Here is a 26,832-nt window from a genome sequence, read left to right as displayed (position 1 = left end):
GAAATAAACATGTTTACAGTCTGGTGCAACAAGCCTGTTGGTTTTCTCTTCAGCTAAACGCCACATCCATAGCTGCTTTAAGTGACAGGAGGGTTGCAGCCCTAGGATACTAGCTGTTGGCCAAGGCTCTACCAACGCTCCACCTCTTTATTTATATTTGAAAAAGTTGGGAGGAGTCAGGTAGTGTCAAGATGACGAAGGCTGGAGTCACCAAAAACCTCTCTTCAGGAAACCTATCATGCACTCCAAGCTTGGGCTTTGATTTACTGTGATAACCTAAAATCTAACTTTAATTCTTTGAATGTACAAAACTACTTAAGACTAGATTAATTAATACTAAAAATAAAGATGATTGTTTTTAATGAAAACTCAACAGTTTGATAGCACTAGCACATTTACAGAGATGTTGCTAAATTTGTATGTTCGCTGCTTTAAAAAGAAAAAAGAGAAATGGTTTGCAGGGATTTCTCAACAGACAAAAGCCGGGCTGTTGCAATTCGAGCTCAACCGCAAGAGCTTTGGTCCACACCCAAACTGAGAACAAAGAAGCGGTGAACCCTGCAAACAAAGCCCTGTGCAGGGCATAGTGAGAGGTGAGGCATAAATGACCAATGTTGGAATTCATCATCTAAAAGTCAAACAAACTCTTTCATTCTGGTTTACATGCTCGGGCAACAGGTCCACCTGCTTCTTTGCTCTGGTGTTTTTAACAACTTCCTTCATCTAAGGCAGATATATAGTTGTGTGTATGTTCTGCAGCAACCTCAGCACAGAAGGAAAAAAAAAACTCAACAAACAGGTAGAGCTTGCTGCCTGCACGTTCGCAAATGTAAGCACTGAAGCATCACGCTTGTTTCCCCTGCAATAATCTGTGATATTGCACGACAAAATATGAGTAAGAAGAGACATCGCACTCCCTTAGAAGAGCTGGGAATGATCATTAACGTGAGCGGGAACAAATAAACGGTAACACATGATTAGATTTGAACCCCTAGGAAGATGAAAAATGGCATCACGTCTGCAGAGGCACAAGACACAAGCCAGAGTGCGCGCGAGGGGAGGAAGTGCTACGTCATGCTAGCACCGGCTAACTCCTTGTGGCAGAGCGTATCAGCTGACACACGCTAACCAGAGGGATTGCAACACAAGTGTTTTGTAGCGGTGCTGGTATCACCTCCAGCTGCCTAGAGTCTGAGGCAAAGAGGCACACACACACACTGCTTGGGTGTTAAGTAGATCTTCCAAGTAAATAAATACATTTAGTCATCCTCCCTGCACGTGTGGACCTGTCTGCGTTACAGAATCTATCACTTCCTGACATCCTACAAATAAACATGTTGCAGCTGCGTAACGAAGACATGTGGGTAAATGTGCACTCAGCTGACCCTTTAGAAATAAGATAGTGGTCATATGTAAAACTGTGACAAGAGACTAGGTCAACTGGTCACTGCTCAGCCATGACACTAGTCTCTGATCATGTGACAATAACAACATGGACGCCTCCTAGAAGACAGGTGAGGAGTCCAGTGCAGCAAACTAGCAGCGGTTCATCACGTGTGGGTGAACCGCTGCGACCGTGACATGTCAGTCCTGAAATACAACTTACTGCAATGCATCTGAAAAGGCTAACGCTAATGCTAGCAAGTGGTAACAGAGAGAAGGAGGCTGCACGTCAACTATTCGATAAAGTTATTAGACCTTTAGCTGCAGGACACGGAGAAGACTTCAGTGAAATACTGCATTTTTTTTAAAACACTATCCCATCTAACAACACGCTGTGGAGTACTATTAAATGCTACTGATGGTGCTGAGGTGCTGCATGTTTTTATACAGACTATACATATCTGCAGCTCACAGTATGTCGCATGTCTGTTCTCAGCATATGTATTCAGGTCAAGAATATAGATTTCATTACTTTCTACTGTGTTTTATTAGTGACGTCTTCAGAGACTAGTCTGTGTCAACTTGACTTTCAGTCGACTTTGAAAAATCTGAATTTGTGCAGCCCCTATAAGCGACTCTGTGTGTGTGTGTGTGTGCGTGTCTCTGTGTGCATGCTTTCATTGGTCCATCCCTCACCTGTAGCCAGGAAGCGATGAGCGGCCAGCAGCAGCTGAGGAGAGATCTTCACTTTGGATTCACTCTCGTGTTTGAAGGCTGAGAAGTCTCTCTTATTCTTATTGGGCGCCACCTTTTTCCTGGTGCGGTTATCAGCTGAGGAGCAGACAAACTCATTTATTATTAAATTCACGCACGGATCAAACATCAAAAGCTTGAACCAATTAAAAGAGCGAGGTCAGTGCAACTTTATTGGTTTTATTAATCACTAAACACCTGGAGAGTCCGTTTATATTAGTATGAAAGACAGAGCAACAATAATAACAGTTAAATAACTATTACTAAGATGAAATAACCTTATCTTCTTTAGTCAAATAATAAAACATAAGCAACAAAAGCAAAGTGAAACTTACTGTAAAGGTCCGATTCGTCCAGAATCTCACATTTAATAATCTCCTCGATCACGTCTTCGAGGGTTACCAGCCCCAGCACCTCGTAGAAAGGATCTCCCTCCCCCTCGTTGTTCACCTTCTGGACAATAGCCAGGTGGGACTTTCCTACATGGGACAAAGAGAATAATTGGTTATAGACTGATCAGTCCATCTGTAGCTGCAATGTTTTTCTTTCTTGGGTCGTTTAATTTTTCTTTTGGTGCAAACTGTTGAGCAGAACAGCTTCAACGCAGTATTGGGTTATTCTGGATCAATGTTATAAAAGATCTCAGTTTGTTAAAATATATAAATATAACCATATATAATGACATATGTTGTGACGGAGGACTTTATCTGCGCCTAAAACAACAAAAGCAGGTTTTGCAAATGTTATATGAGGCAGTTGTTTCACATTCAGATTCAGTCCCCTAGAACTGAAGAAGCTGCTCGGATGAGTGGTGAAACGTCTTCTCAAAAAAACTCTACAAGTCCAGTTGCCTTTTTTAACCTTTGTTGGATATTCACATTCAGATGCATTTGTTTCACCTCAAGCTGGATTTATTGGTCTGTGTCCGCAGGTGCAACGTAGCTCCCTACACTACACCTCCCCAGAAACGTAGCTACACAACGGGGATTGATCCAAACTACTTATCTTCATATATGTCTCTGCATCTTACACACCATCTAGCCAGACGAGTCGCAGTCATTTCAGTTTGTTAATTGATGAAAATAAACTTTAAACACTTCCATTTCTGAAAGCACATATTTATTTTATTTCTATTTACACAGTACTTGTAGGTCAGCTGATTGCATGTCCTACCACTTTAAAATCTTAGGTCTTCAACAGTTTGTTCTCTTTTATCTGATCCCATATTGCAAAGTATCTCTGTTTACCTTCTGTTTCTCATTTACTTCTTCTTGTGTGATATATTTGTGCATTTGGGTTTGTACACTTCGACACAGAAACCTGTCAGGGTCCCCAGATTATGACAAACCCTCGTGTCACAACGGATTCCTATCTGATAAGAGCTCAGTGCTAACATTAACCCATCTGCCCCCCCCCCCACACCCTCCTCTGTCTGCACCACAAATAGCCTGTTAATGTGTACAAGTCATTACAGTTGGGGTTGGGTCTGGACTTTGGCCTCGATTATTACTGTACAACACATGAACACAAAGACACACACACACACATATATATATAAATATATATATATACACTGTCTCTATGAATGATAAACTCCTTTTAAAGCGCAGAAAGACGCTGACCGGCTGCAGCGCCGTGACCAGACAAACCGGTCCCGGCAACGCTCTAAATTATTAACGACGCTGAGAGAGCAGAGCATCAGGAGACATCAGGGAGTCTGGTCTCCCGAGTGGATAATTTCATCGGCTCTACCCGTACACACATGCTCACACAACCAAAGAACGCCACTGTATCTCTCACATAGACGCCATTAAGTGATTATATGTGCACATCAACACCGTTCGATTCCTAAATATAGACAAAAGAGCTGTTGTCGCTGTCAGTCAATCAACATCAGTGCCATTCATTCCTAATTCTCTGACGAAAGGAGGCAGAGCGAGCGGGAAATCACAAAGGTCCATCAACTGTTTCCAAAATAAAAACAGCAGATCAATGGGATCCACAAAGAGCTCACATGACCAGCAATTAACCGAAGGCTGCAAGTGTTTTTGTTTTGTTTTTTTTGTCTTTGTGTGAGTGTCCTTGATGTCTGCTTGCATGTCCTGGCAAAGTGGGCGTCGCTGACACAAACACACTCCGCACATTCCCCAGCTTTGACCTTGCTTGGGTTTTACTACATGAATAGACTGGAGGGACTTTGAGGAATCAGTTTCCCACTAGGGCCTGCAGCACAGTGGGGCTGTGTGATGTGTCAACATGAGAGGTCAGGGAGGGACGATGATGGACTGCGTGTTTAGTTTGGACGCTCAAATCTCGAGGGCTGGACATTCACTTCTGAATGTACTAACAACCAACTTATCGCAGCGTTAAGGCTGACAACATTTAAACTGAATCAGGAAGTGCGAGTAAAAATGTCTTCTAGGAGGCGTCCCTTCTTCTTAAATCCAATCACATTGTCGACCTTTTCATGTCTTTGACGAAGAGATGGAGACTGTAGGGCCCGTTCAGACCCTTGAATTAAGATCTGATCTGGGTAATCCGATCGCAAGTGGCCAGGGATGTACTGTCTCTGATCATGTGACAATAACAACATGGACGCCTCCGAGAAGACAGGTGAGGAGACCAGGGGTTCGTTGCAGCAAACTAGCAGCGGTTCATCAAGTGTGTGGAAATACTTCACTTAAGATGAAGACCATACTACCTTGACCTCTCAGTCCTGAATGCAACTGAATAGGGTAATGCTAACGCTAGCAGAAGAATGGTCCAAATCCTCTGGACAGCAGTCATTTAACAACTTCACCAAACGTCCTGCGGTAGAGAAGGAGGCTGCACATCAACTATTTGATAAAGATATTAGACCTTTAGCTTCAGAGAAATACCTGCTACTGTGGAGTATTATTAAATGCTACTGATGGTGCTGAGGTGCTGCATGTTTTTATACAGGCTATACATATCTGCAGCTCACAAGTCTGTAGCTCATGAGCTGTCCGTTCTCAGCATATGTATTCAGGTCAAGAATGTAGATTTCATTAGTTTCTACTGTGTGTTTATCAGTGACGTCATCAGAGACTAGTCGGTGTCGACTTTTATCACGAAACAGTTGATCATATTTGAGAGATCTGACCACAAGTGTCTACATTCCTTTTGCAGTGTGAACACACAATCCGTTCCTGAGTCACATTAAAGGCCGCCTGCTCAACTTTACTCAATGAATAAACACACAACCGCGATTAGAAATGATCTCCTAAAAAGGAAAAAGCACCGTAAGCAAGTGTCGTCTGTTCATTAATAATTTGAGTCCTTGTAGATGTTAAGTAAATAATAAACACATCAAGATTTAACAAATGGAAGTATTTAATATGATTACACTGTGTGTGTTTCTGTCATTAAATAACGTATTAGCATGCGGTTAAGTATCGATGCGGTCATGTTGGTGTACGAGGAGCTGTAAGTATTTTCATCTGGAGTTACATCACATCAGGGAGGAATCACATACTTTCATGGGACCTTTAATGCATCATTTTGACAAGATAGAAAACTTTCGTCAGCCGCGTCCCATGGCCGAGAAAGCCTCCAGGGACATTCATTAGCGGATCGCTGTTCATTCCACACAAGATCACTGTAGCAACGAAAACAGAGACATCAAGTAATGGAAAAGGCACTCTGTCTATGTGTGTGTGACCTCTCCCTGTAGTGCCGAGTCAATATTTCAGAGGAAGTAGGAACCCCGGGGGACATACTTACCCCCAGTTACTGGAGAGTCACTTCACAGTCTACCGTCTCCTGCAGTGGAGCAGACACGCTAAGAAAAAGACACTCTAAACACGAGGACGTTCATCCAAACACTGGCTGCTTCGTGCATTCTGTGTCTGAGCCGTGTCACTCGAGGCTACAGCTGTTTAAAAATAAACAAAAAACAGCTGTAATTGAGCTCTTGTGTGTGTGTACGGTCACCAACTTCCATGGAAGATGTGTGCTTCTCATAAAGATGGGGAACAAATCGGTACGTGGGATCCAGATCTCTTCAGGCTCACACAGACAGAGCGGTCACTTATCAATCTGTGAATCTGCCCAGAGGGTGAGTTTTGGTAAAAGCTCATCCCTCCATCCCTCGTCTATTTACACGAACGCCTCTGGCACTCCTTTACGATAACATCCCAATCGTTCATTAAGTAATTTCAACGTATCTTTTTACTATTACCGGATTATGTAATTTAATTGTTTTTCAATGTGAAAGTGATTCACCAGTTTGTAAATAAACCACTACAGAGATAGCAGCATGTCACGATGACCAATCAGCTCATTTGATTGTTATCTCAGAACACATAAGTTAACCCTTGCGCAATTTGGATCAACGTAATTACATTACGGTTCGTGCAATTGGAAAAATTCCAACGGTTTCTGAAAGCTAAGGTGTTTGTGCTTTACAGCCACAACAGTGTCATTACGGTAATTTCACTTGCACCTCTTCCAAAAGGTTATTACACTCTTATAACATTGAGGAAGCTGTAAATAAATGTCAGGTACTGAAAGTTCCAGGTATTCTGCAAGAGTACAAGGACATTATCTGACCTTTTTAAAGTCGAAATTAGCAAAAAAATAGAGGCCCTGGAGGAAATTTTGAGGCTTAGGTGTAGGGCTGGGCGATAAAACGATAACGATATATATCGCGATAGACACGTGATCGATATCAATATAAAATACGTTCGATAGAATGTTCGATAATTTCACTTGAACTCCGTTTGAGAAAAATAGGAAGAAAACCCAGAGCCAGAACTGCAAGCCATTCTGGGCGATGTAGGCAGAGGAAGAGCTTTAGAATCTCGACCTATCACGGCCCAGCTAAGCCAGGTTGGTGGCATCAACAACAAAAAAAAAAAAAAAAAAAAAGAATGGCGTGGAGTGAAAGGAGAATATGTGTGCGACAGTGCAAGAGGAAATTGTAGATAAAAAATGAAAGGTCACGTCACCAGTTTGGCAATATTTTGGTTATTTTAAGTCAGACAAGAGTCAGACCGATGTTGTCTGCAAACTTGGTGGCGAGTGAGCATATTAATTGGCTCTTGTCTCTTGATTAGTAGTAAGAGTTGGTTAAGTTTCGTTTCTCTGCCGGCAGAGTGAGTGGCTGCTGACTCGGTTAAGCAGGGATCCACAAGCAGCGGTTATGAGTTGGTTTCGTTTCTCTGCGTATTGTGCTTAAGTGAGTGAGTGTCTGGTCTGAGTGCCTTAGTTTGCTAGTGGTCAAGTCTGGTAGTACGTTTTGTTTCTCTGCCGAGTGAGATGTAAGATGTTTGAATGGTGCCGTTTATGTCAATCAAACGTGGTAGGACTCAACTGAGCCGGTTAAATAGACTCTAGATTCATGATTCTTGAGTCGTCTTTGATTGCCGGTTATATGAGCCAAATCTTTTTTTCCACCGCTACTGAATATTAATTAAAAATGAATCAAAATTAAATGCTATTGAATATGTCATTGTCATCATTTTTTAAAAAGTAAAGTGACGGGTAAAAATGGGTTATGACGGGATTTTTATGACCCTGTCAGTCAAAATGACAGACAACGAAAAAGTCTAGCACAACATCTGATCAAGAGGTACACGGCAGCAGTGCCATACGACAAAACATCAAACCGATATAAGGAAATAACGGATGCAGTTCAGCGTAGTCTGGGTAGAACAGGTCAAAAAAACTAATCAATAATTATCGATATCGACTGATATGAAACACTTATACCGTGATACATTTTTCAGCCATATCGCCCAGCTCTACCTAGGTGTCAAAGGGTTAAGAAACACCAGATAATAATATCAAATATGGGACAGACAAACCATATTGGATGTGGATCCAATTTTAAGCTTAAAGAGGAGGACACAACTATAAATACACTAAATACTGCTACCTCCAGACACAGGTTTAGATAAAAAAACAAATAGATTAGTTTAGCGTCACAGTTTGAATAAGAGGGTGAGGAGGGAGTGTGGATGAAATATTGTGAATTTCAATGGAAAATAACCTGTTTGGAGGTTATTTGGAGGTTAAGCCTCATGGAGAGGCTTAAATGCTTAAGGAGGTTTTCTTATGGCCCTGTTCAGAAGTCTCATCATTCAGATTCGCATTGTTGCAGAAGCTGTTGCTCTCAGGAAGTTGATTGTCACCATCGCATATATTGGGCACGTACACCAATAATTTCTTTCTGGCGCAGTATTCATACAGAATGTGAAATCTTATTAGGCATAAAAAATACATTTTAATTGGATGGGACTTTATACTGGGTTTCTAAATTCAAAAAGTATTAATATAGAAGCAAAATACTTGGTTGGTTTAATGAGTGTAGCTGCTTGGGGGAAAAAAACACAACATAGAAGTGGCTTCAACCATCTTCTTTGGATGTTTGGTACAAAATAATCCATGAAATTTTCAGAATGGAATGAATCACTTTCTCCATGAAGTTGCAGGAAACTAAAGTTGGCGTGAAGTGGAAGAAATATATTTAACCCAGGTGCCCTCCATTTGTTTGACTTGTACTATTATTACTTTCCTCTTTAGCAAAGACATAGACGCAGTAACTTGTGTATGTAGCCTACGTCAATGTGAACCATTTATACTTGATCTGTCGTCAGTCTGGTTCACTCTGTAACAACACCACCCAAACACTAGTTGGCGTTGTCTTTTTTGCCAATTGGGTTAATTTTTGTTTCTACTTCCTGCTTCACTTTCAACAATGGCGACTGAAAGACGAGTCGTACAAATGTTTGTATCTCTGAACCTCCTCAGTTAACTTTTCCTCCATGTGTTCCATCTTTATTGATCCAAAACTATCAATTAGAAAGTTGCGGAGATGGAGAAGCAACTGGAAATAGTAAAGCGGAAATGTGCTACTAGCAAGCGGACCAATCGCAGCTCTTGCAGGTCTTTTCTGGGGAGGTGCATGTCAGGCTACGGCGTTAGGGTCTGGTCCGACACCGTAGTTTCGCCATCAATCCAACCATCGCCCTCGTCATTTTAGCAGTTCAACACCTGCAGCACTAAACCATTTTATAAAAACTAATCCTTCCTCCTTTCAGCCTGCACCATGAAAGAAAAAAAACTGATTTTCTCCAGAAGGAAGCACACGACAAACTATGAGAGACCAGAGGAGAAGTGTTTGTAGAAACAGGAACCGAGCAACACACTAACCTTTGTGACCCTGCTGAGCGACAGACTGCGGCTTCTCTTTTTCTCGAGGAAGCTCTTCCCCAGGATTGTCTACCAGCGATAATATAATAGAGCTTCCTGCACAAACTACCCAACATTTTCCCTCAGTTTCAGACCATCATTAATTGACTATCACACACAAAAAGATATTCCTCACAGGCAGGTCGGGTGACCTTTCCGGTGCGTTTCCCTGCCCCTCCGGCTCTCCCGTCACCACCGCGGTGAGCCGGCCTATTTGTTGACATGAAACGTCGGCGACAAAGGGATGAGTGGGCGAGCGATGAGTCTTTATGGGAAAGGAATGCCGCACGCATACTGCTCACGCACAAAACACAACCAGGCCGGTGACACATCAGCAGCAATGACCGACGGCCGCCAAACTCCAAAACATGCACGCTGTAGGATGGGGAGGGGGTGAAACAGAAAACCACACGGCTGCAACTATGCAAATATCGTTCATACACACACACACACAGGTTGTTGTTGTGCAGGACGGGTCAAGCTCTTCTTTCCAAATAAAACCGGACACGATATCGCTGAATCTATACGATTTTGATTCACAAGGTCCCGATATCGAGATATTTCAGTTTTAAACAATTAAACGTAATAATCTCGTCATTGGTTCCAGATATTTGTGGTATTTCCTCAATATTTAAACTCTAGTTCCGCATCTTCCATGTGTTTTCTGTTGTCCAGGTCTTCTCTATTTCAGGGTTGCGTCTCGCTGACACCCGGACTAACCCCGCTGCACAAATCTCACGAGATTATGTCGTGCAGGAAATGAGGTGCACTTAACGCTATTTTTCAAACAGAGCCCTAAAGCTGAGATTAGGCGGTGAAGGCTATCTGCGATCTGCTACAGGAGAACATAAAAATAATATATGGTGTGTTTGTGTGCTGCCAAAGACAAGGAGCGAGGGAACGTGAAATATAAACTACCGCCAAGTCTTAGTTTGAAGACGTATCAGACAACAAGTCAGAGTAGAGTAGTTTCCTCACCTCTGCAGCAATTTGTTTTCTTGTGACACTTGCAAGATATAAAACACAATCAGCAGCAAAGTGCTACGTGTAACTAGCCGGTATTTAAGGTATAAAATGAAGCAGTTAATTAGAAAACAACGTGAAGAAAAGGCCCACTATTAAGCTGTTGAGTAACTCCTCCAACACGTAAACCAGACAGATGTGTGCGCTTGTGTTTGGGACATAAACACATTTCTGCTGAGCTGCTCTCTCTTCATGCTGACTGATATCATTGTGGCGCGCAGCCTGGAAGTGTTGATGTGACACACAACCAAACACACGCTCGTCTTGGAGTTAAGAGGGCGGCTGCTGCGCTGTCAGCACTTCTAGCTTGACTGACGGAAAAAAAAAAAAAAAGAGAAACGGTCAAGAGGCGAAGTGAGAAGAACTGACTGAGAGAAACTGATTTCTGGCTGTATGAGCACTGATTAAGGAGAGACTAAGGTCTAAGGTAATTACCGTGTTATGGTGAGAATGTCTTGTTAATTAACGGAACCAAACGGCAAGAATTAACTTTTAATCTCAGACAAGAAATGCTGTGTCCAGAATTATTTTATTATTTCCACTCCATCTACTGACTGTTTTCATTGCCATCTGCAAAGTAAGACCTTATACATTAAAAACACCATTCTGAAAGAGTCTGGAAAACTTTCAGATTGCATTTACACACCAATCAGCCACAACATTATGACTGGGACAGGACAGGAGAAGTAAATAAAATGGACCATCTTGTGACAATTCAGTGTTCTGCTGGGAAACTTCTGGACCTGGCATTCATTGGTGTAGATGTTACTTAGACATGTAGCACCCACCTAGACCAGACCAGGCACCCCCCACCCCATAGCGATGACACTCCTTGATGGCCGCAGCCATCCCCAGCAGGAAACACACACAAAAACGCTTTAACTAAAAAAAACAGCACAAGGTGTTGACCTTGCCTCCAAATTCACTAGATCCCAAACTGATCAAGTATCTGTGGGATGATCAACAAATCCCCCCCACTAACAACATCCTGTTGCAAGACACCACAGGACACCCTCAGAAGGCCCATGTCCATTCTCTGACGAGTCACAACTGTTTTGGAGGCACAAGGGAGACGTACACAATATTAGGAAGGTGGTCATAATGTTATGCCTGATCGGTGTATGTATGTATGAGTCCCATTGAAAAATGATGCATGGAAGTGTGACTTTCTTCTATATCAATGAGAAGAGAATCAAAGCAGTGACTCTCTTCTAGCAAAGTGTCTTCATATATTGTCCTAGCCAGCGCATTGCGTTTGTACATGTTAAAATGTCAATAAAGTTATTCTATTTTACTCTATTCTAACAGCCGAAAGAGGAGAGTAGTTGCAAACCTAAATAAATAACACATACTTTATCTTTCACAAATGGAAAGTCGGCTGACAAGAGTGCGAGTGATTGAGTAGATAGTGGTGTGTATGTGTTAGGGTGTGGATGTGTGTCTACTCTAATTGTAACTCAGGAGAACACTTTAGGGGCCATCTGTCTAAATATAGAAAATCAAATATTTGTTGGACAACATAAAGAAAAATGACAAGAGAGAGAGTGAGAGAGCTATCGGAGCAGGTAATTGGTAGATGTTTTTGCAGAAGATGGACAATAGGGCCAACTCTGGAGGCAGCAGCTAAATGAACCGGACTGGTTTGACCTGAACAGCAGGAATCCTCCGTGACTCCTACATGACACCGAATCTTATTTATCTATCCAGAGTCACCAATGTGAACTCGATCGTGCTTACACATCGATCAGCCACAACATTATGACCACTCACAGGAGAAGTAAATAACCATCTTGTGACAATTCAGTGTTCTGCTGGAGAACTTCTGGACCTGGCATTCATTGGTGTGGATGTTACTTAGACATGTAGCACCCACCTAGACCAGACCAGGCACCCCCACCACCCCATAGCAATGACACTCCTTGATGGCAGCAGCCATCCCCAGACACACACAAAAACACTTTAGGAACAACTCAAATAAAACATGAAGAACAGCACAAGGTGTTGACCTGGCCTCCAAATTCACTAGATGATCCACAAAGGCCCCTCCCCTCAACCCATAGGACCCAAAGCCCCCCCCACTAATAACATTGTGTTGCCAGACACCACAGGACACCCTCAGAAGGCCCATTTCCATGCTGTTTTGGAGGCACAAGGGCGACCTGCACAATAATAGGAAGGTGGTCATAATGTTATGCCTAAACAAATGAGCAGGATAAGCTAAAATAGCCTCCACAAAACCACTGAATCTTTAACAACTCAAGAAAAGCATGATGCGCACACAGCACGGCCTATTTCCTGCTTCAGATTTATTCATAAACAATTTTTAGTAAATAATTTAGAGGGGAACTATTCCCATTGTGCAAATCTTCCGATGTTTTCACTTCACTGACAAACTTCTAGCTCTAATTTGATAGTACTATAGCCTGGTAAGGTAAACAGTTAGCATTTTAGCACACTCTTTCGCTAACAGGGGTAAGTGAAAGTATTACTCAGCCAAAACAAAACAAAAAAAACAAGGACAGATGGGCCGAGGCAGCAACGGCGGAGGTGGAGGGGAGGGGGGGTGTAGTTAGCAACGGAGAGCAGAGTGAGACACACCCGTTATACAAAAAGAGGAGTGGAGAATCAGGTCTGCTCTGTGTCAAACCTATCAGGCTGAGATTAGGTAATCTTGTCTTCAGAGTTGTAAAACTGTGCGTTCCTTTAAGCTTAAAGAGGAGGACACAAATATAAATACGCCAAATACCGCTGCCTCCAGACACAGGTTTAGATAAAAAAAAAAAAACAGATTAGTTTAGCGTCACAGTTTGAATAAGAGGGTGAGGAGGGAGTGTAGTTAATGAATGTCCTCTGATGTATAGCTGTGCTGATGTATGACAACGTGAGTTAGTGTCTGTGTGCAGGGAGTGTCACATGCTCATTAAGAAGTGTTTAAAGGGTGTCTACCTGCATTTGTGGCAGGATACAAAGGTCGCGTAGGACAACATGTCAGAACACATGATAAAGTGAACCGTTAAGTTTTGTTTAAATAAAGTTGGTTTGTGTCCAATAAACCCCGGTTTGACATAAATGTAAATTATTCTCAAGTCAGTGAAGGTGCAGCGTGTCTGAACGCACTAGAGGCTGCACGACTTCATATTTTTTTAAAGTCGACACTGACTAGTCTTTAATAAAAACACAGTAGAACGTAATGAAATCTATATTCTAGACCTGAATACATATGCTGAGAACAGACAGCTCATGTGCTACATACTGTGAGCTGCAGAAATGTATGGCCTGTATAAGAACAGGCAGCACCTCAGCACCATCAATAGCATTTAATAGTACTCCACAGTGTGTTGTTAGATGGGATAGTGTAGCAGGTATTTCTCTGCAGCTAAAGGTCTAATAACTTTATCAAATAGTTGATGTGCAGCCTCCTTCTCTCTGTTACCATTTGCTAGCATTAGCGTTAGCCTTTTGAGACGCATTGCAGTAGTACTTAAGTTGTATTTCAGGACTGACATGTCACGGTAGTATGGGCCTCATCCATCCTCTGTTACCACAGGACGTTCGGTGAAGTTGTTAACTGACTGTTGTCCAGAGGATTTGGACCGTTCCTCTGCTCGCGTTAGCGTTAGCCTTTTCAGATGCATTGCAGTTTGTTGTATTTCAGGACTGACATGTCACGGTAGTATGGGCTTCATCTTTAGTGAAGTATTTCCACACACTTGATGAACCGCTGCTAGTTTGCTGCCCTGTCTTCTAGGAGGCGTCCATGTTGTTATTGTCATGTGATCAGAGACTAGTCGACATGATGCTTAAAGCGCCATGGTGGAGTAGCAATGAAGTCGACAAAAATGATGTTTGCAGAGTATTTCCCATCCTCAGCCGATTTCTTTTTTTGACCTTTTCATGTTGTTCAGCTAAACACAGTAAATACCAGAGCTGTTCTTGCTTGATGTCAGGAGGTTGCTGCTGCACATGTGTGGCACATGATCCAAAGGTTTACATACTTCGTCCAGAACTTCTAACTGCATCCAGTTATGGCTAATCTGAAAGTTAGTCACCAGAGTTTAGTCAACAACTTGATATGGAATATGATTATCTGTTTATAGAGTCCTGATTTCCTTGTTCTGTCAAACTGGCTATTCAAAATACAAACACAAGTTTTCTCCCAAAACTATTTCCTTCGCAGTATTAAAACGTGAAAGGAGTGTTGCAAAATCCTTTCACAAAAAACGATTTCTAGACGCAAACTCCAACCACTCATTGGCTAATCTGTTTTGTAGCTAGATACAGCTGGCTGACAGATAAACGGTCATTAAATTGTGGCACTTACAACGGGACCCTAAAGTCTGGGTGGGGAGGCCTGATAAGTGCCCAAACACAGATAAGCTGCAGACAATGCCGACGGTCCTAACAACCACAAACAAAACGCAAGCTGCTTTTTTTTTTTCCTGAAAGGCTCCAAGTGTTGACAGTTGACGGTTGTGTTTGTCCTATAGCTCCTAGCTAGTCCTAGCCAGGCATCGCCACACAGTCACATTTAATCAATCCATCCAGGTTTCACTAATTATAGTAAACAACTCAGTTAAACAGTAGTAAACATGCTCCTAGAAGGCAGAGAAAGACTCACTTATCAAGAAAAAGCCACAAAAATATCAAGGACACATAAGACAACGCAAAATCACATATCAGGCATTACATTATAATATTTTCTAGGTCTCCCTTGTGTCTCCAAAACAGTTGGGACTCATCAGAGAATGGACATGGGCCTTCTGAGGGTGTCCTGTGTTGTTAGTGGGGTCCTTTGAGGGGAGGGGCCTCTGTGAATTATCCCACAGATACTTGATCAGTTTGGGATCTAGTGAATTTGGAGGCCAGGTGCTGCTTTTTTGAGGTAAAGCATTTTTGTGTGTGTTTCCTATGTCATTGCTATGGGGTAGGGGTTCCTGGTCTGGTCTGGTCTAGGTGGGTGCTACATGTCTAAGTGACATCTACACCAATGAACGCCAGGTCCAAAAGTTTCCCAGCAGAACACTGAATTGTCACAAGATGGTTGATGTTATTCACGTCTTCTGTCGGTGGTTTTAATGTTGTGGCTGATTGGTGTATGTTCCACACAGTTACACAAGACTGAGCCAAAATGCAGGCCAACATAAAGCACTACCTGGGGGTATAGCATGTGAAGGTCTGTTGACAGAGTGCAGTGTGCCTGCAGTGACTTCATGGTTCACTTGTGCTTTGTGTGTTTTCTAAATTAAACCTGATGTCCAGTGTCCACGAGGCTCCACCTTCTACTTAAAGATAACACTGGAGAAACAAACGGGTTCTGTTGATCATTGTCAGGAAATCTCAGTTTGTTCTTTGTGTTCAACTATGTATAGGATATATAAATATCCCTCCCTCCCTTATTAACCTTCTTTTTACGTCTGCTGCTGCCATTTGCTGTGATAATCTCCAGCATGTCATTAAAGTGTTCTAATAAGGTGAAAGCTAACGTGACGTCGACTGAAGAACATCTATTAATATCTGCCTTGACTAAGTTCTTAGCAGCTTTTAAAGTCAACGGTGCAAATCGGATCATACAGGAAACCTGTGCACACACACACACCGACGCTGCTGGATGCCATCACCGTGGTAACTGATGCCAAGCGGCAAGCGAGAGGAACTTGAGATGCGGGCGGGGAGTCGGGTCAGAGCAGAGGCGGGGGGGGTTGTGAGGGCGCACAAGCACGTCGACGCAGTCCACAACCGTCCGACCACAGGCTGCTTCTGCAGCATCTGAAAGACTCTCAGCGTCCGCAAACATCTGCCACGTTCTCGCGTCAGATTTAGAGTTCTTCTGGTTGACGCTCTGTTCGGCTTTAGTGGCCGTTTCTAATCTAACCAACTGGAAACCTTTTTTTCTGACAGAAATCTATTTCTCGGTTTCTCTGAGAAATTCTCAGGTACAAATTTAGCAGTTGGTAAATAAATATATACGCAAGATGCACGGCAGGAAATAGATAACATCAACTGACGCATCAAACCGCAGCAATTCTTGAGTAAACATGCAAACTTGTGCAGTATCTCCTCAGACGCAGATGCATGCATCTCGGTTTTATCTTAGAGTGAGAATAAGCGTCTTGGTGGTGGTTTTATTAACTCTTAGATCTTAGATCTTACATTCAGTCACTTAGAGCTCCTTGACGTGAAAGCACTGTCACACACAGTAAGTCCTACCAAGGTAAACCATGCATGACATATGGGATAAACACAGGATCAGGTTCTAGGGGATTAATTTACACCTTTATTGTTTCTACTCATTAGTGGTTTGGCTGCAAGATGCATGTAAAAGAAACGAACACACTGCAGACATGTTTAGTCACGTAATTTTGGTTCCTCCTCATCTTCTTCATTTTTTTTTTTAAATTTTTTATTGGTAGCTTTGACGTAAGCCAACTACCTTTAAAACAAAAGAAGAAGTGTCGACGGTACAGGGAAGTGGTTTCGGTTTATGCCAGACCTAAAATAAATAACGTCAAAGAGATAATGCTCGGCTGAAGCCCGATAACGATGCGTTCATTTTGAAAACGTCTGGATCTGCCCCGATACTGATCTCTCGATACCGATCGGGACATCCTGCGTAGGGTTAATCGCTTGAGGTGTACCAAAGTTTGCATGTCAACATGAGCTTTCAAACGGACGACAACAAGTGACTGAGCAGCACTTGTATTTAAGTAGCTGAGCATGCTGACCACGTCATAGCTTTTGTCATTCATAGCATAACGTGTGATGCCACTGGTACTAGTGACTGTATTCTAAGATCAACAACCGTCCACGACGTCGCCCACGGGATTCTTAAACTCAACGTGCACCGGCTGCACATCTCGTCATGTAAACAATGCCTGGCTCCACCTAACTCAGACCTCATTCAGAAATGAACAAAGAAGTGACGCGTGAGGGAACCTGCCTGCAGACAGCTAGCAGACAGCTAGCACCTGTCCCTGGAAGCAGAAAGCATCCTTAATAACACTTAACATTAAGTCCTGATATAATTTGAATGGTTGAGTTATACATTAAAACAAAAAACTCCACCTTAGAATTACCTGTGCCAGAATTTAAAAGTATTTATTCCTATTGTAAAAGTTTGACATTTTAACTTTTGGAGCCTGCAATGGCTTCAGCTTTCTGGTTCAGATGCTGCTTGGTTGGTTGGTTGGTTTAAAACCGTTTGCACAAGTGCACTTTGGATTACCGTAATTACGTTAAACAGTTTGCGCTATCGGAAATCAGTTTCTAAAAGCTGAGACGTTGCGCTTTGCAGCCAACATGGTGTCATTACGGTAAGTTCCTCTCCTGGAAGGTTATACGCAAATAAATGTAAATATCTGCCAGATATTGAAAGTATTCTGGAAAAGAAACGGCAAAATCACTGACTCAGGACATTTCCTGACTCTTTTATAGTCAAAATAAGCTTTAAAGCTAAACTACTTGGAAGTAACTTTACTCAAATCACAGTAATCACCCTTTCACTGGAGATTGTAAAGTGTTAATTACAAGTAGCCTCCATCGCCTTTTATGATTTAATTGTATTATTACTTTGCAGCAGCATGCTCTTTCTTGTATTTATTTGTTTCAACCTCAAGATTTTACAGACAACAACCGAGTATATTCTCACAGCTCCTTACAGTAAATCTCTGGAGCCGGTGTAGATTGGTTGGTGTCGACTCTCCGGGCAGCCGGATTTGTTTTGTGTGTGTGTGTGTGTGTGTGTTTAGGCATCGCAGCTTGTTGCCAAAGCCTCCCACCTCGCCAGCCGAGCCCACTTAGACGAGCCGCAGAGCCCATTTTCTCGGCCAAATGTCACGCAGCTCCGTGCAAAAGTTAATTCGCGGCCGTCCATTCAGAGATGAGCTTAAAGCAAGATCTCTGGTGAGGTGAACCTGGACAAACCGGGAGCCGAGGACGGCAACGGGGACGGTTTAATGTTATTCCTACGCCCTGCCGTCACATACTGATGCAACTGCAGAGACACGGAGGCCCGAGACATAGACACAGCAAGACTGCGTCCACATCTGTGACCTTGAGACGGGATGTCTCGAGAAAGGGAAAATATATCCCTGTGGGAGATGGCGTCAGTGTGCGTCCTCCTGAGAGTGTGTTTAGTAGGAGAGTGTGTCTGTGTGTGTGGAAGGCAAAAAGAGAGAAGTGGAAACTGGGGAGTGTTCCTGATGTAAGCGATCGTAAACCTGACCGATATTTCTGATAAAACCTCAACCTTTTATTCACAGTACGGTAGTTTCTACCTAAATTCCCTTCTTCGGTATGAATATGGAACCAGCTTAGACTTCAAATGACAACCGCTGTCACATCATGACGACGCATCTTCTAGCAAACTATGACAAATACAGTTACTACTCTGGGGGTTTTGAAGATGAATCCAGTCATCGCTCGTTCCCAAGGGTAAATTTTCTTTCCACTTCCACAAAAACGTCAAGGGTCCTAGTCATTGTCTAAAAACAGCTCACTAACCAAGACCTTAACCCACTCACTTTGCTGCCTGAACCAGTTGCATCTACTCTTAATTCCAGTTCTTTAATCTAATTACTATTAAGTGAGACGATAGGTCTAAACCAGGGGTGTCAAATATACGTCCCGCAGGCCAAAACCTAAGTCTAATCTGGCCCGCACTTATTTCTCAGGTTGTTCTCAAGATGTTTTGCAAAAGGTATAGTTCCTTAAATGTAAAAATATACTTATTTGCACTAAAGCAAAGGGAAAAGTTGTCGTCACTTAGAGGTTATTAGGCTTTTATGTTTGGCCCGCTTGATACGAATTGGGTCGTATGCGAGTTTGACACCCCTTTTCTAAAGAATCTTGGAGACGCTCACAAATAGTTCGCCAAGAAAGAGGAGCAGAGGTCGTAACGACTACTAAAACCTGCAAAGAGTCCGTCTCTTTCGTTCAGGATTCAAACACCTGACACAAAGGCCCTCTTACCTGGCTCGGACAGCTACAGAACTCATCCCACAACCCCGGAGGTGTCGCCCTCTCGCACGACAACGCGAGACAAGATTTCCACAAACCTTTCTTGAACTCCTCCAGCATGGAGTCCAGCTTGGTGTCGTGGAAGACAAAGTGGACCGGGTGGTTATAGAATTTGGTGATGGTCTTCAACGTGGTGCAGTCGTCGGGGTCCACGAAGGCGAGGTCTTTCACGAACAGGATGTCCACGATGTTGGACCGCTCGTCCTCGTACACGGGTATCCTCGTGTAGCCGCTCTCCATTATTTCGGACATGGTGTTGAAGTCCAACACGGTGTCGCTGTGGATCATGAAACAGTTGTTGATCGGCGTCATGACGTCCTCCACGGTTTTGGTCCTGAGCTCCAGAGCGCCCTGGATCATGTTGAGCTCCTCCTTCACCAGGTCGTTGTACGGCTCGGTGACCTTTAACATCTCCACCAGCTTCTCCCGGTTGTACACGGTTCCGATCTCCTGGCCCAGCACGCAGTCCAGGAGCTTGCTGATGGGCCAGGACAGGGGGAAAGTCAACAGCATGAACAGCTTGGTGACCATGATGGTGTTCGCCCCGACTGCCAGACCGTGCCTGGAGCACAGCGCCTGGGGCACTATCTCCCCAAAAATCACAATGCCGACGGTGGAGGCCACCACGGCGCCAATCCCGGACTTGGTGAGGTCGTCCAGGAGGATGGTGAGGGTAGTGTTGACCAGGACGTTGCCGAGGAGCAGCGAGCACAACAGGTAGTTGCCTTTCCTGCGGATGGGCTCTATCTTCCGCGCGTACTTCTTCTCCTTCTCGGTGCCACAGCTCTGAACGATGCGCAGCTCCATCGGGTCCAGCGCCATGAGCCCCAGGTTGAGCCCGCTGAACATGCCGGACAGCACCAGCAGGAAGGAGATGAGGATCACCTGCAGCCAAATGGGAAGCAGGGACTTCTCCTCCTCCACCACCCGCAGCCTGCCGTCCTTATCGTCCAGCAGGTGCCACTTCTGCTCCTGGACGTCGAGGACGCACAAGCCGAACACCTTGACCACCTCGCTCTTGCGGAGCTGCTTGATGCTGAGCCTGACCACCCCGGTGGTATTTTGGTTGCTTACCTCCATGGGCCCTTTAACTACAATATCCTTCGTGTGTTCGGGACAAGTCCTATTCAACTGGACCGTGAGCGCGCCGAACTCGTCGTCCTCTTTGTCGCTGGAGTACAGCTCGGCGAACCTGACGAGCTCCGAGGTGTTTGGGAGCAAGTGGAGCCCGTAGAACCTGAAGAGGATGTCGCTGCCCTCGGTCACCTGAATCACGCCTGCCTCGGTGGTCTCGGCCGGCCTCTCGCTCCTCTCCAGCCGCATGCCGAGTATCCGAGTGGCGGCTCTCGGGTCTGAGGGCGCCGCCTCGGTCTGCCTGTCCGCAAATACACAAAAAAACACGAATAAAGTTAGAGTAAACCCCCGTCCACTCGAGTCTATCGCCATGTTTGTTTCGCTCTCTGCCAACGGGGGAACTGACGTCACCTACTCGTTGCCACAAGCACCGCCCCCCTCATTGGGATTCTGACACTCAGCCAGTCAGCGGAGGAGACGTCACTCAGAAACTTGGAGCGAGCCCCCCTCGGTTTAATTCTTAAGGTCGACTGACAACATTGCTTTTAAGGTCGACTGTGGGAGTTTTTCCACAGAATACTCGTGTAAACATCTGCGTTGGAAAGTATTTTATTTCATCGTGATATTAAAATAAATATTGAGTCTAAATGTCTAATAGTGTTTGTCTACGTTTATAATAGATTAAAGACCAGTATGAATTTATATATTACGTATTTAATATCTTAAACATCTTACAACTGTGTCTTAAATCTGTCACTATATATATATTGTACATTATATCTATATATATCTACATCACCACATATTTTCATATACATATGGTTGCATTTATATATATTTATTTATATATATATATAAATTTTATATATACACTGTGCATATTTTTATATACATATTATATGGTGACAAACTTTAAATTTAGTTTTTTTCGTTGTTTATATTTCAACATTAAACACAATCTGGTGTCAAACCTCAACAATTTGACGGTTTTTGAAACAAAAATGAATAAAAGTATTTATTTAGGAAAGAGCTCCACCTTTTGGTCAAAGTATGGACAGTGCAGCAGAGTGGCCTGCTTGAAGAAATGTAAATGAGTGGTATTAAAACAGATTAGTATTAACGAGGTTCTATCTATCTATCTATCTATCTATCTGTCTGTCTGTCTGTCTATCTATCTATCTATCTATCTATCTATCTGTCTATCTATCTATCTATCTATCTATCTATCTATCTATCTCAAAAGTTGTGCACTAAATCCCCCTTCAAATCCCTCTTGTTCAAAGCTCAAGGATGCGCTTTGTGGTGCTGTCAAACTGGATTGAATTACTGTGTTACATAATCTTATCTTCATAAAGATAAGATTCATGAAGATAAGATTATGTGCCGGAAAAAAAGGTTTTAAAAAATGGCAACTGGACTTGTGGAGTTTTTTAGAGAAGACGTTTCACCACTCATCCAAGTAGCTTCTTCAGTTCTAGGGGACTGGTGGGGAAGTTGAGGTTTAAATACGAAACTCATACTGAAATGTGCTTGTTGTTTAAACAACCAGAAATCGGTGCAGCTAATTTTAAAACAGTTGGGTACTTACCTGTCATTGAGGGGGGACTGTTTTGTCCCTGTCCTCTTTCCCTATGAGTGGTGCTCTAACAATCATTGTCCATCAGAGGCTCCAGTGTCAAGATGTCAATGGTGTTGAAACTTCTTGGGGACACAAGTTAAAAGTGTATTGTTAATAGATGGCAGATTAAATCTCAGTCCACCTCCTCTGTTTAGTGAAGGTTTCTCCAGTCTGGCTTCCTTTACTCCTTTTTTCAAACCATCCATCTTCTCTGGCTCCTTCTCCCAGTAACAGTTTCCTATTTAAACCTCAGACTTCCCACCAGTCCCCTAGAACTGATGAAGCTATTCGGATGAGTGGTGAAACGTCCTCTCAAAAAACTCTACAAGTCTGGTTGCCTGGATGACTGAAAACCTTCATAGACATAAGATTATGTACAGGACTGTTATATTAGCACACTTCATTCATTCATTCATTCATTCATTTTCACTAATGTACCTACAGTATTAGTATCTGTCTACTAGCTGAACTGGCAATTTAACTGCCAAACAATTTAAACTCTTGTTGTTGCTATTAGAAAGAAAACATCCTGAATTTTATATGGAGCAAGCACCAACATCTTTCTCTACATTTCTAAATCGCCTTTTTTTATTTTATTCCATTAGTTTTCACCACTGAACCTTAACTTAACAGACAACTGACTGTTTATTCATTCATCTTCTGTAACCGCTTGTCCTCTGGAGGGTCACAGGGGGAGCCTATCCCATCTGTCATTGGGCGAGAGGCAGGGTACACATCACCATTCACGCTCAATTTAGAATCACCACTTTATGTCTTTGGAAAGGGGGATGAAGACACAGACACAGGGAGACTGTGCAAAATCCACACAGAAAGGCCACAGTCAGCTAATTAGCATCAGTGCTAACCACTACCGAACACGTACAGCCTGCATACATAGCAGAACGAGCGTGTCAAGTGGTGTGATGTCGCCCTCTGTGGGTCTGTGCCGGTTAACTCGCCTGCTTCTCATCATCCAATCAAGCCTGGAGCTATACTTTCAACTCTCCACACCGTTTGCAACTTCTTCACTTTACCTCTGCTCTACTACTCATGAACCAGTCATATTTATATACTTTTTGTCAACCTTGGAGGTGCAGCTCCTAATGTGCCTGCCTTTCAGTCTTTGCTGCAGACGCAGGCCAAGCTCCAGTACTCCTCGGCCAGCTCCTGCAGCTTCTACTCCTTTTATTTCTTTTTGTAAACGTTTTGCACAGTGGTGTGGTGGTTTGCACTGATGCCTCACAGTAAGAAGGTTCGAATCCATGGGCCGAGTTTGCATGTTCTCTCTGTGTCTGCGTGGGTTCTCTCCAGGTACTCCAGCTTCCTCCCACCGTCCAAAGACATGCTGGTTAGGTTCATTGGTGATTCTAAATTGCCCGTAGGTGTGAATGTGAATGGTTGTCTGTCTCTCTGTGTTAGCCCTGTGATAGACTGGAGACCTGTCCAAGGTGTACCCTGCCTGTGATGGGCTCCAGTCTCCCCTGCAAGCCTTCAAAGAACAACCGGTTGCAAAAGATGAACGTGCAAATTAAAGTTTTTGCTAATTAAACTCTTGTTTTTGTGCCCAAACTCCCAAATCCTGCACTTGGGTCAGTTTTCAGATTTTTTTCCTGTTGTCTCAACATGACAGGATGAATACATTTTTATTTATTTTTACAATCTAGACAATAAGAATAGATAATTATCAGTAAATATTTAAATGTAATATTACTGGTGTAGTGCAGTATAAAAGTATATATATATATTATGACTTTATTAGAGTCCTTCTTATACTTTTACTAACAGGACCTTTCTGTGTTAATGTGTACTTTTGTCTATCATGAATGAAGTCAATGATCTCAGCAGCTCTCCCACATTTCAGTGAAATAAACCACTCAATCGTTAGATCTCTTTGGCTTCTTGAGGCAGTTTTCGTGTTTCCAGTTCGTCAACTAGAGGTCACAGTTGATCACGTTTTCTAAATTAAAACTCGACGTCAAGTAAGAAGTTTTTTTTTCTTTCTCTAACCTGCCCTCTGTCTGGAAGGGTTTTCCGTGTTTCGAGCTGATTTTTAACTGAACGCAGCGAACAAACGCTGCGTCCCCTGGAGGGGAGTGGAGACAAGAGAGGGAGGGAGGCAGGGCGCACAAAACCAGAGGAGGAGAGAGCATGCGAGAGGGAGGGGAATGGTGTAAGAAAGAGGGAGTGGGGAGGCAGGACGAAAACACTGGACCCCTTCTCAGTTTGGGAGATTTTCTTAGCTTTTTTTTGGGGGGGTTTTAATTCCTCACTACCGCAGGCGACGCGCTGCCGAGGCTTGCCCCCCTACACACGAAGCCAGGACGCACGGTAAGAAGGCTCGCTCCTTTTCTTTTGCTGACCTTGTTGGGGTCAAGGTGACGCGGGGAGGGGGTCGACTCCCTGAGATGGGGGTTTGGGGAGAAAAAGGGAGGAGGTGGAGGAGAGAGAGAGAAAGAGAGAGGCGGACAGTTGATCAGGAAGCTGTGAACTCGCTCTTTCCTGCTCTCCGCTGTCCTCCAGAGAGAATTGAGCTGAAAAAGTAACGGAAACAATGAAAAGGAGAGTTGGCCAGGCAGGCAGGGGTAAAAGGGAAACTTTAGGCTGTGCTTTCTGTTTGGTGTCTTTACACAGAAATCACACGATCTCTTCCACGGACAGCTGAAAACGTCTTCTGCTGTTGGTGTTTCCAAAAAAAAAAAAAAAAAAAAAAAGTTCTACAAGCAAGATTTAAACTTCTACTAGAAAGACTTATCACAAGACGTTTAGATGCTTTTGGGACTGATCACCGTGGAGTTGTTCAGCTGTCAAACCCTCGTCTCCTCCTGTTTGTTTTGGTGTTTTCAAATAATTGTCTCCAGTGTGCTGTAGGTCGACATGCGGTTTACAGGAACAATGTATTGTCAGTAAACTGTGTGGTTGAGCAGTGATGTCAGCAGTGAGTAATTTCTGCATCACTTCAGCAGCAGAAGCAGCGGCGAACTCATTCATATCCTGTATTAAGTGGTGCAGACATTTTTCAGTTCGAGGTCAGACAGCGAGGAGCTCTGATGAGGCTGAGTTGTTAAGAACGGCAGCAGTCAGTTATTAAATCCAAGAACACAAGCAAGGAGCATAGAAAGGAAGTTTGGGGGCTTTTTAACTTGTGTCCTAGACTAATTTTTAACAATTAAACCCCATCCGTACAGTAGGCTATGTCAACTCGTCATCACTTGTCACTCTTAGCTTTGTAACTGATAACTGGCCGCTAGTAGATGGTATTTTTCCCACTCCAAACGTTTCACACTGAAATAAGCAGAACATAATGTTAGTGTATGGAGCATAGACTGTATAAAAAATGGACGCCATGACAACTAGCTCCTCAAAAGTGAAGCCAAAGCAAGTAGACCTCCCCTGGTGGCTGGCTGAGTAAAGGTCATAAGCTGCGCCCCCTCCATGTTAGTGGATGGGGCATGGGCCGAACTAAAACCCTAAAGACGTCAAATAATACATTTCATTCATTTTAGGTAGTTAGTGTAATGCTGATGTATGTCCAAGTGTTTTTCTGAGAAGTTTCATTTTAGTTTCAATTCTTTAGAAGCAGGCTGTGACATAGTAATTGACAGTTGCCATGCCAACCACTGTCCCATAGGTCCGTGAGAGTTGGAAATAAATAAATAAATAAGTACAGTGTATAATCCAACATTTCTTTGTAACTGGAGGAGGCAGAACACAGAGCATAGTGTTAATCAAACCAAAAAAATGCGGGTGAGTCTAGAGGAAGTGTGGGCGGGTCATCAGTTACGGCAGCTCCACTCTCGGACAGAACCGTCACCCAACACTCCAGTCCTGCTCGTCAGCAGGGTGGATTAATAGTGGTTGAAACCTTTCAGTTTGAGGAACTTTCTTTCCTTCATTTGTCGTCAACCTCGGTTGTGTCACCATGAAGTCAACATTACTTCAACTTGGTATCTGCCCATTATTGCGTCACCGACCATCTGCTCATCCCCGTCTATTATCACTACAGCTTGCTTTATTTAATTGAAATCCTTCATTGCTGTATCACTGCCAGTCACCGTCTGTGTGTGTGTGTGTGCCCTTAAGGCCAAAAAAGGGGCAAACACCCTTAAATATTCCCATAATTTTAAAGCAAAACGAGATCGACATCAGAGGTCATCAGTTGTGTGGCTGTTCCTTCAGTGTCTGGGTGCGTTCACACCGCTGTCCGACTGTGGTCTCAGGTCTCCAAATGAAGGTGCGTTCGCGTCTTGTGCATAAAATCAGCCACTTATTTTTGGATCACACAGGAAGCATGTTAACACCGCGTGTGAAGATAAGCGCTGCTTGAAAAATAGTTTGTTTTTACTGTTTATTTAATTTTGTATATTAACATGTAAAATAAAACAACACAGCAACAACACAAATAAAATTATATTGGGGCAGTCATAGTCATATTGTAAGGTGAGCACTCTCCTTGGCTTTGAAAGTTGTCCATTTCCTCCAATTTTGTTCCAAGTCATCTGCTTTAAAGGGGAACTACCGTTTTTTACAACCTGGACCTTATTTCTGGCATAAAATACGATTGTTTACTCACCCATATAACTTTTGTGTAATTTGTAGCACTTTGGGAGATATTTAGATCTGTGTATATCCATATAGTGGGAGTGACTGGGGCACCGAAACACAGCCTCTAAATTAAGCATTATCTGCCGCGAAACTCGTTCATTTCACCAATCTGTAGGTCAATCTACAGACCCCGGATGATGATAACATGT

At 43.2% G+C, this 26,832-nt stretch overlaps 2 protein-coding genes across 2 annotated transcripts in view; one reads left to right on the top strand and one right to left on the bottom strand.

Annotated features, from left to right (window-relative positions):
• Nucleotides 1-21,021, bottom strand: part of LOC311492619 (metal transporter CNNM4) — a 44,277-nt gene extending 23,256 nt beyond the window's left edge. The window contains exons 1-3 of the mRNA XM_084550948.1: nucleotides 19,428-21,021; nucleotides 2,472-2,615; nucleotides 2,080-2,214 (exon numbers count right to left, since the gene is read on the bottom strand). Coding sequence (XP_084407074.1) covers nucleotides 2,080-2,214; nucleotides 2,472-2,615; nucleotides 19,428-20,835 — 1,687 coding nt within the window. The 5' untranslated portion in view covers nucleotides 20,836-21,021. The remainder of the gene's footprint in view (nucleotides 1-2,079; nucleotides 2,215-2,471; nucleotides 2,616-19,427) is intronic.
• A 3,261-nt stretch (nucleotides 21,022-24,282) lies between these two features.
• Nucleotides 24,283-26,832, top strand: part of LOC311493243 (putative phospholipid-transporting ATPase IM) — a 46,137-nt gene continuing 43,587 nt past the window's right edge. The window contains exon 1 of the mRNA XM_084551803.1: nucleotides 24,283-24,409. The gene's annotated coding sequence lies outside the window, so the exon portion shown is untranslated. The remainder of the gene's footprint in view (nucleotides 24,410-26,832) is intronic.

Source organism: Chelon labrosus, assembly GCF_963514085.1.
Source record: "Chelon labrosus genome assembly, chromosome: 9".
NCBI lineage: Eukaryota > Metazoa > Chordata > Actinopteri > Mugiliformes > Mugilidae > Chelon > Chelon labrosus.
This window is presented reverse-complemented; position numbering and strand designations above follow the sequence as displayed.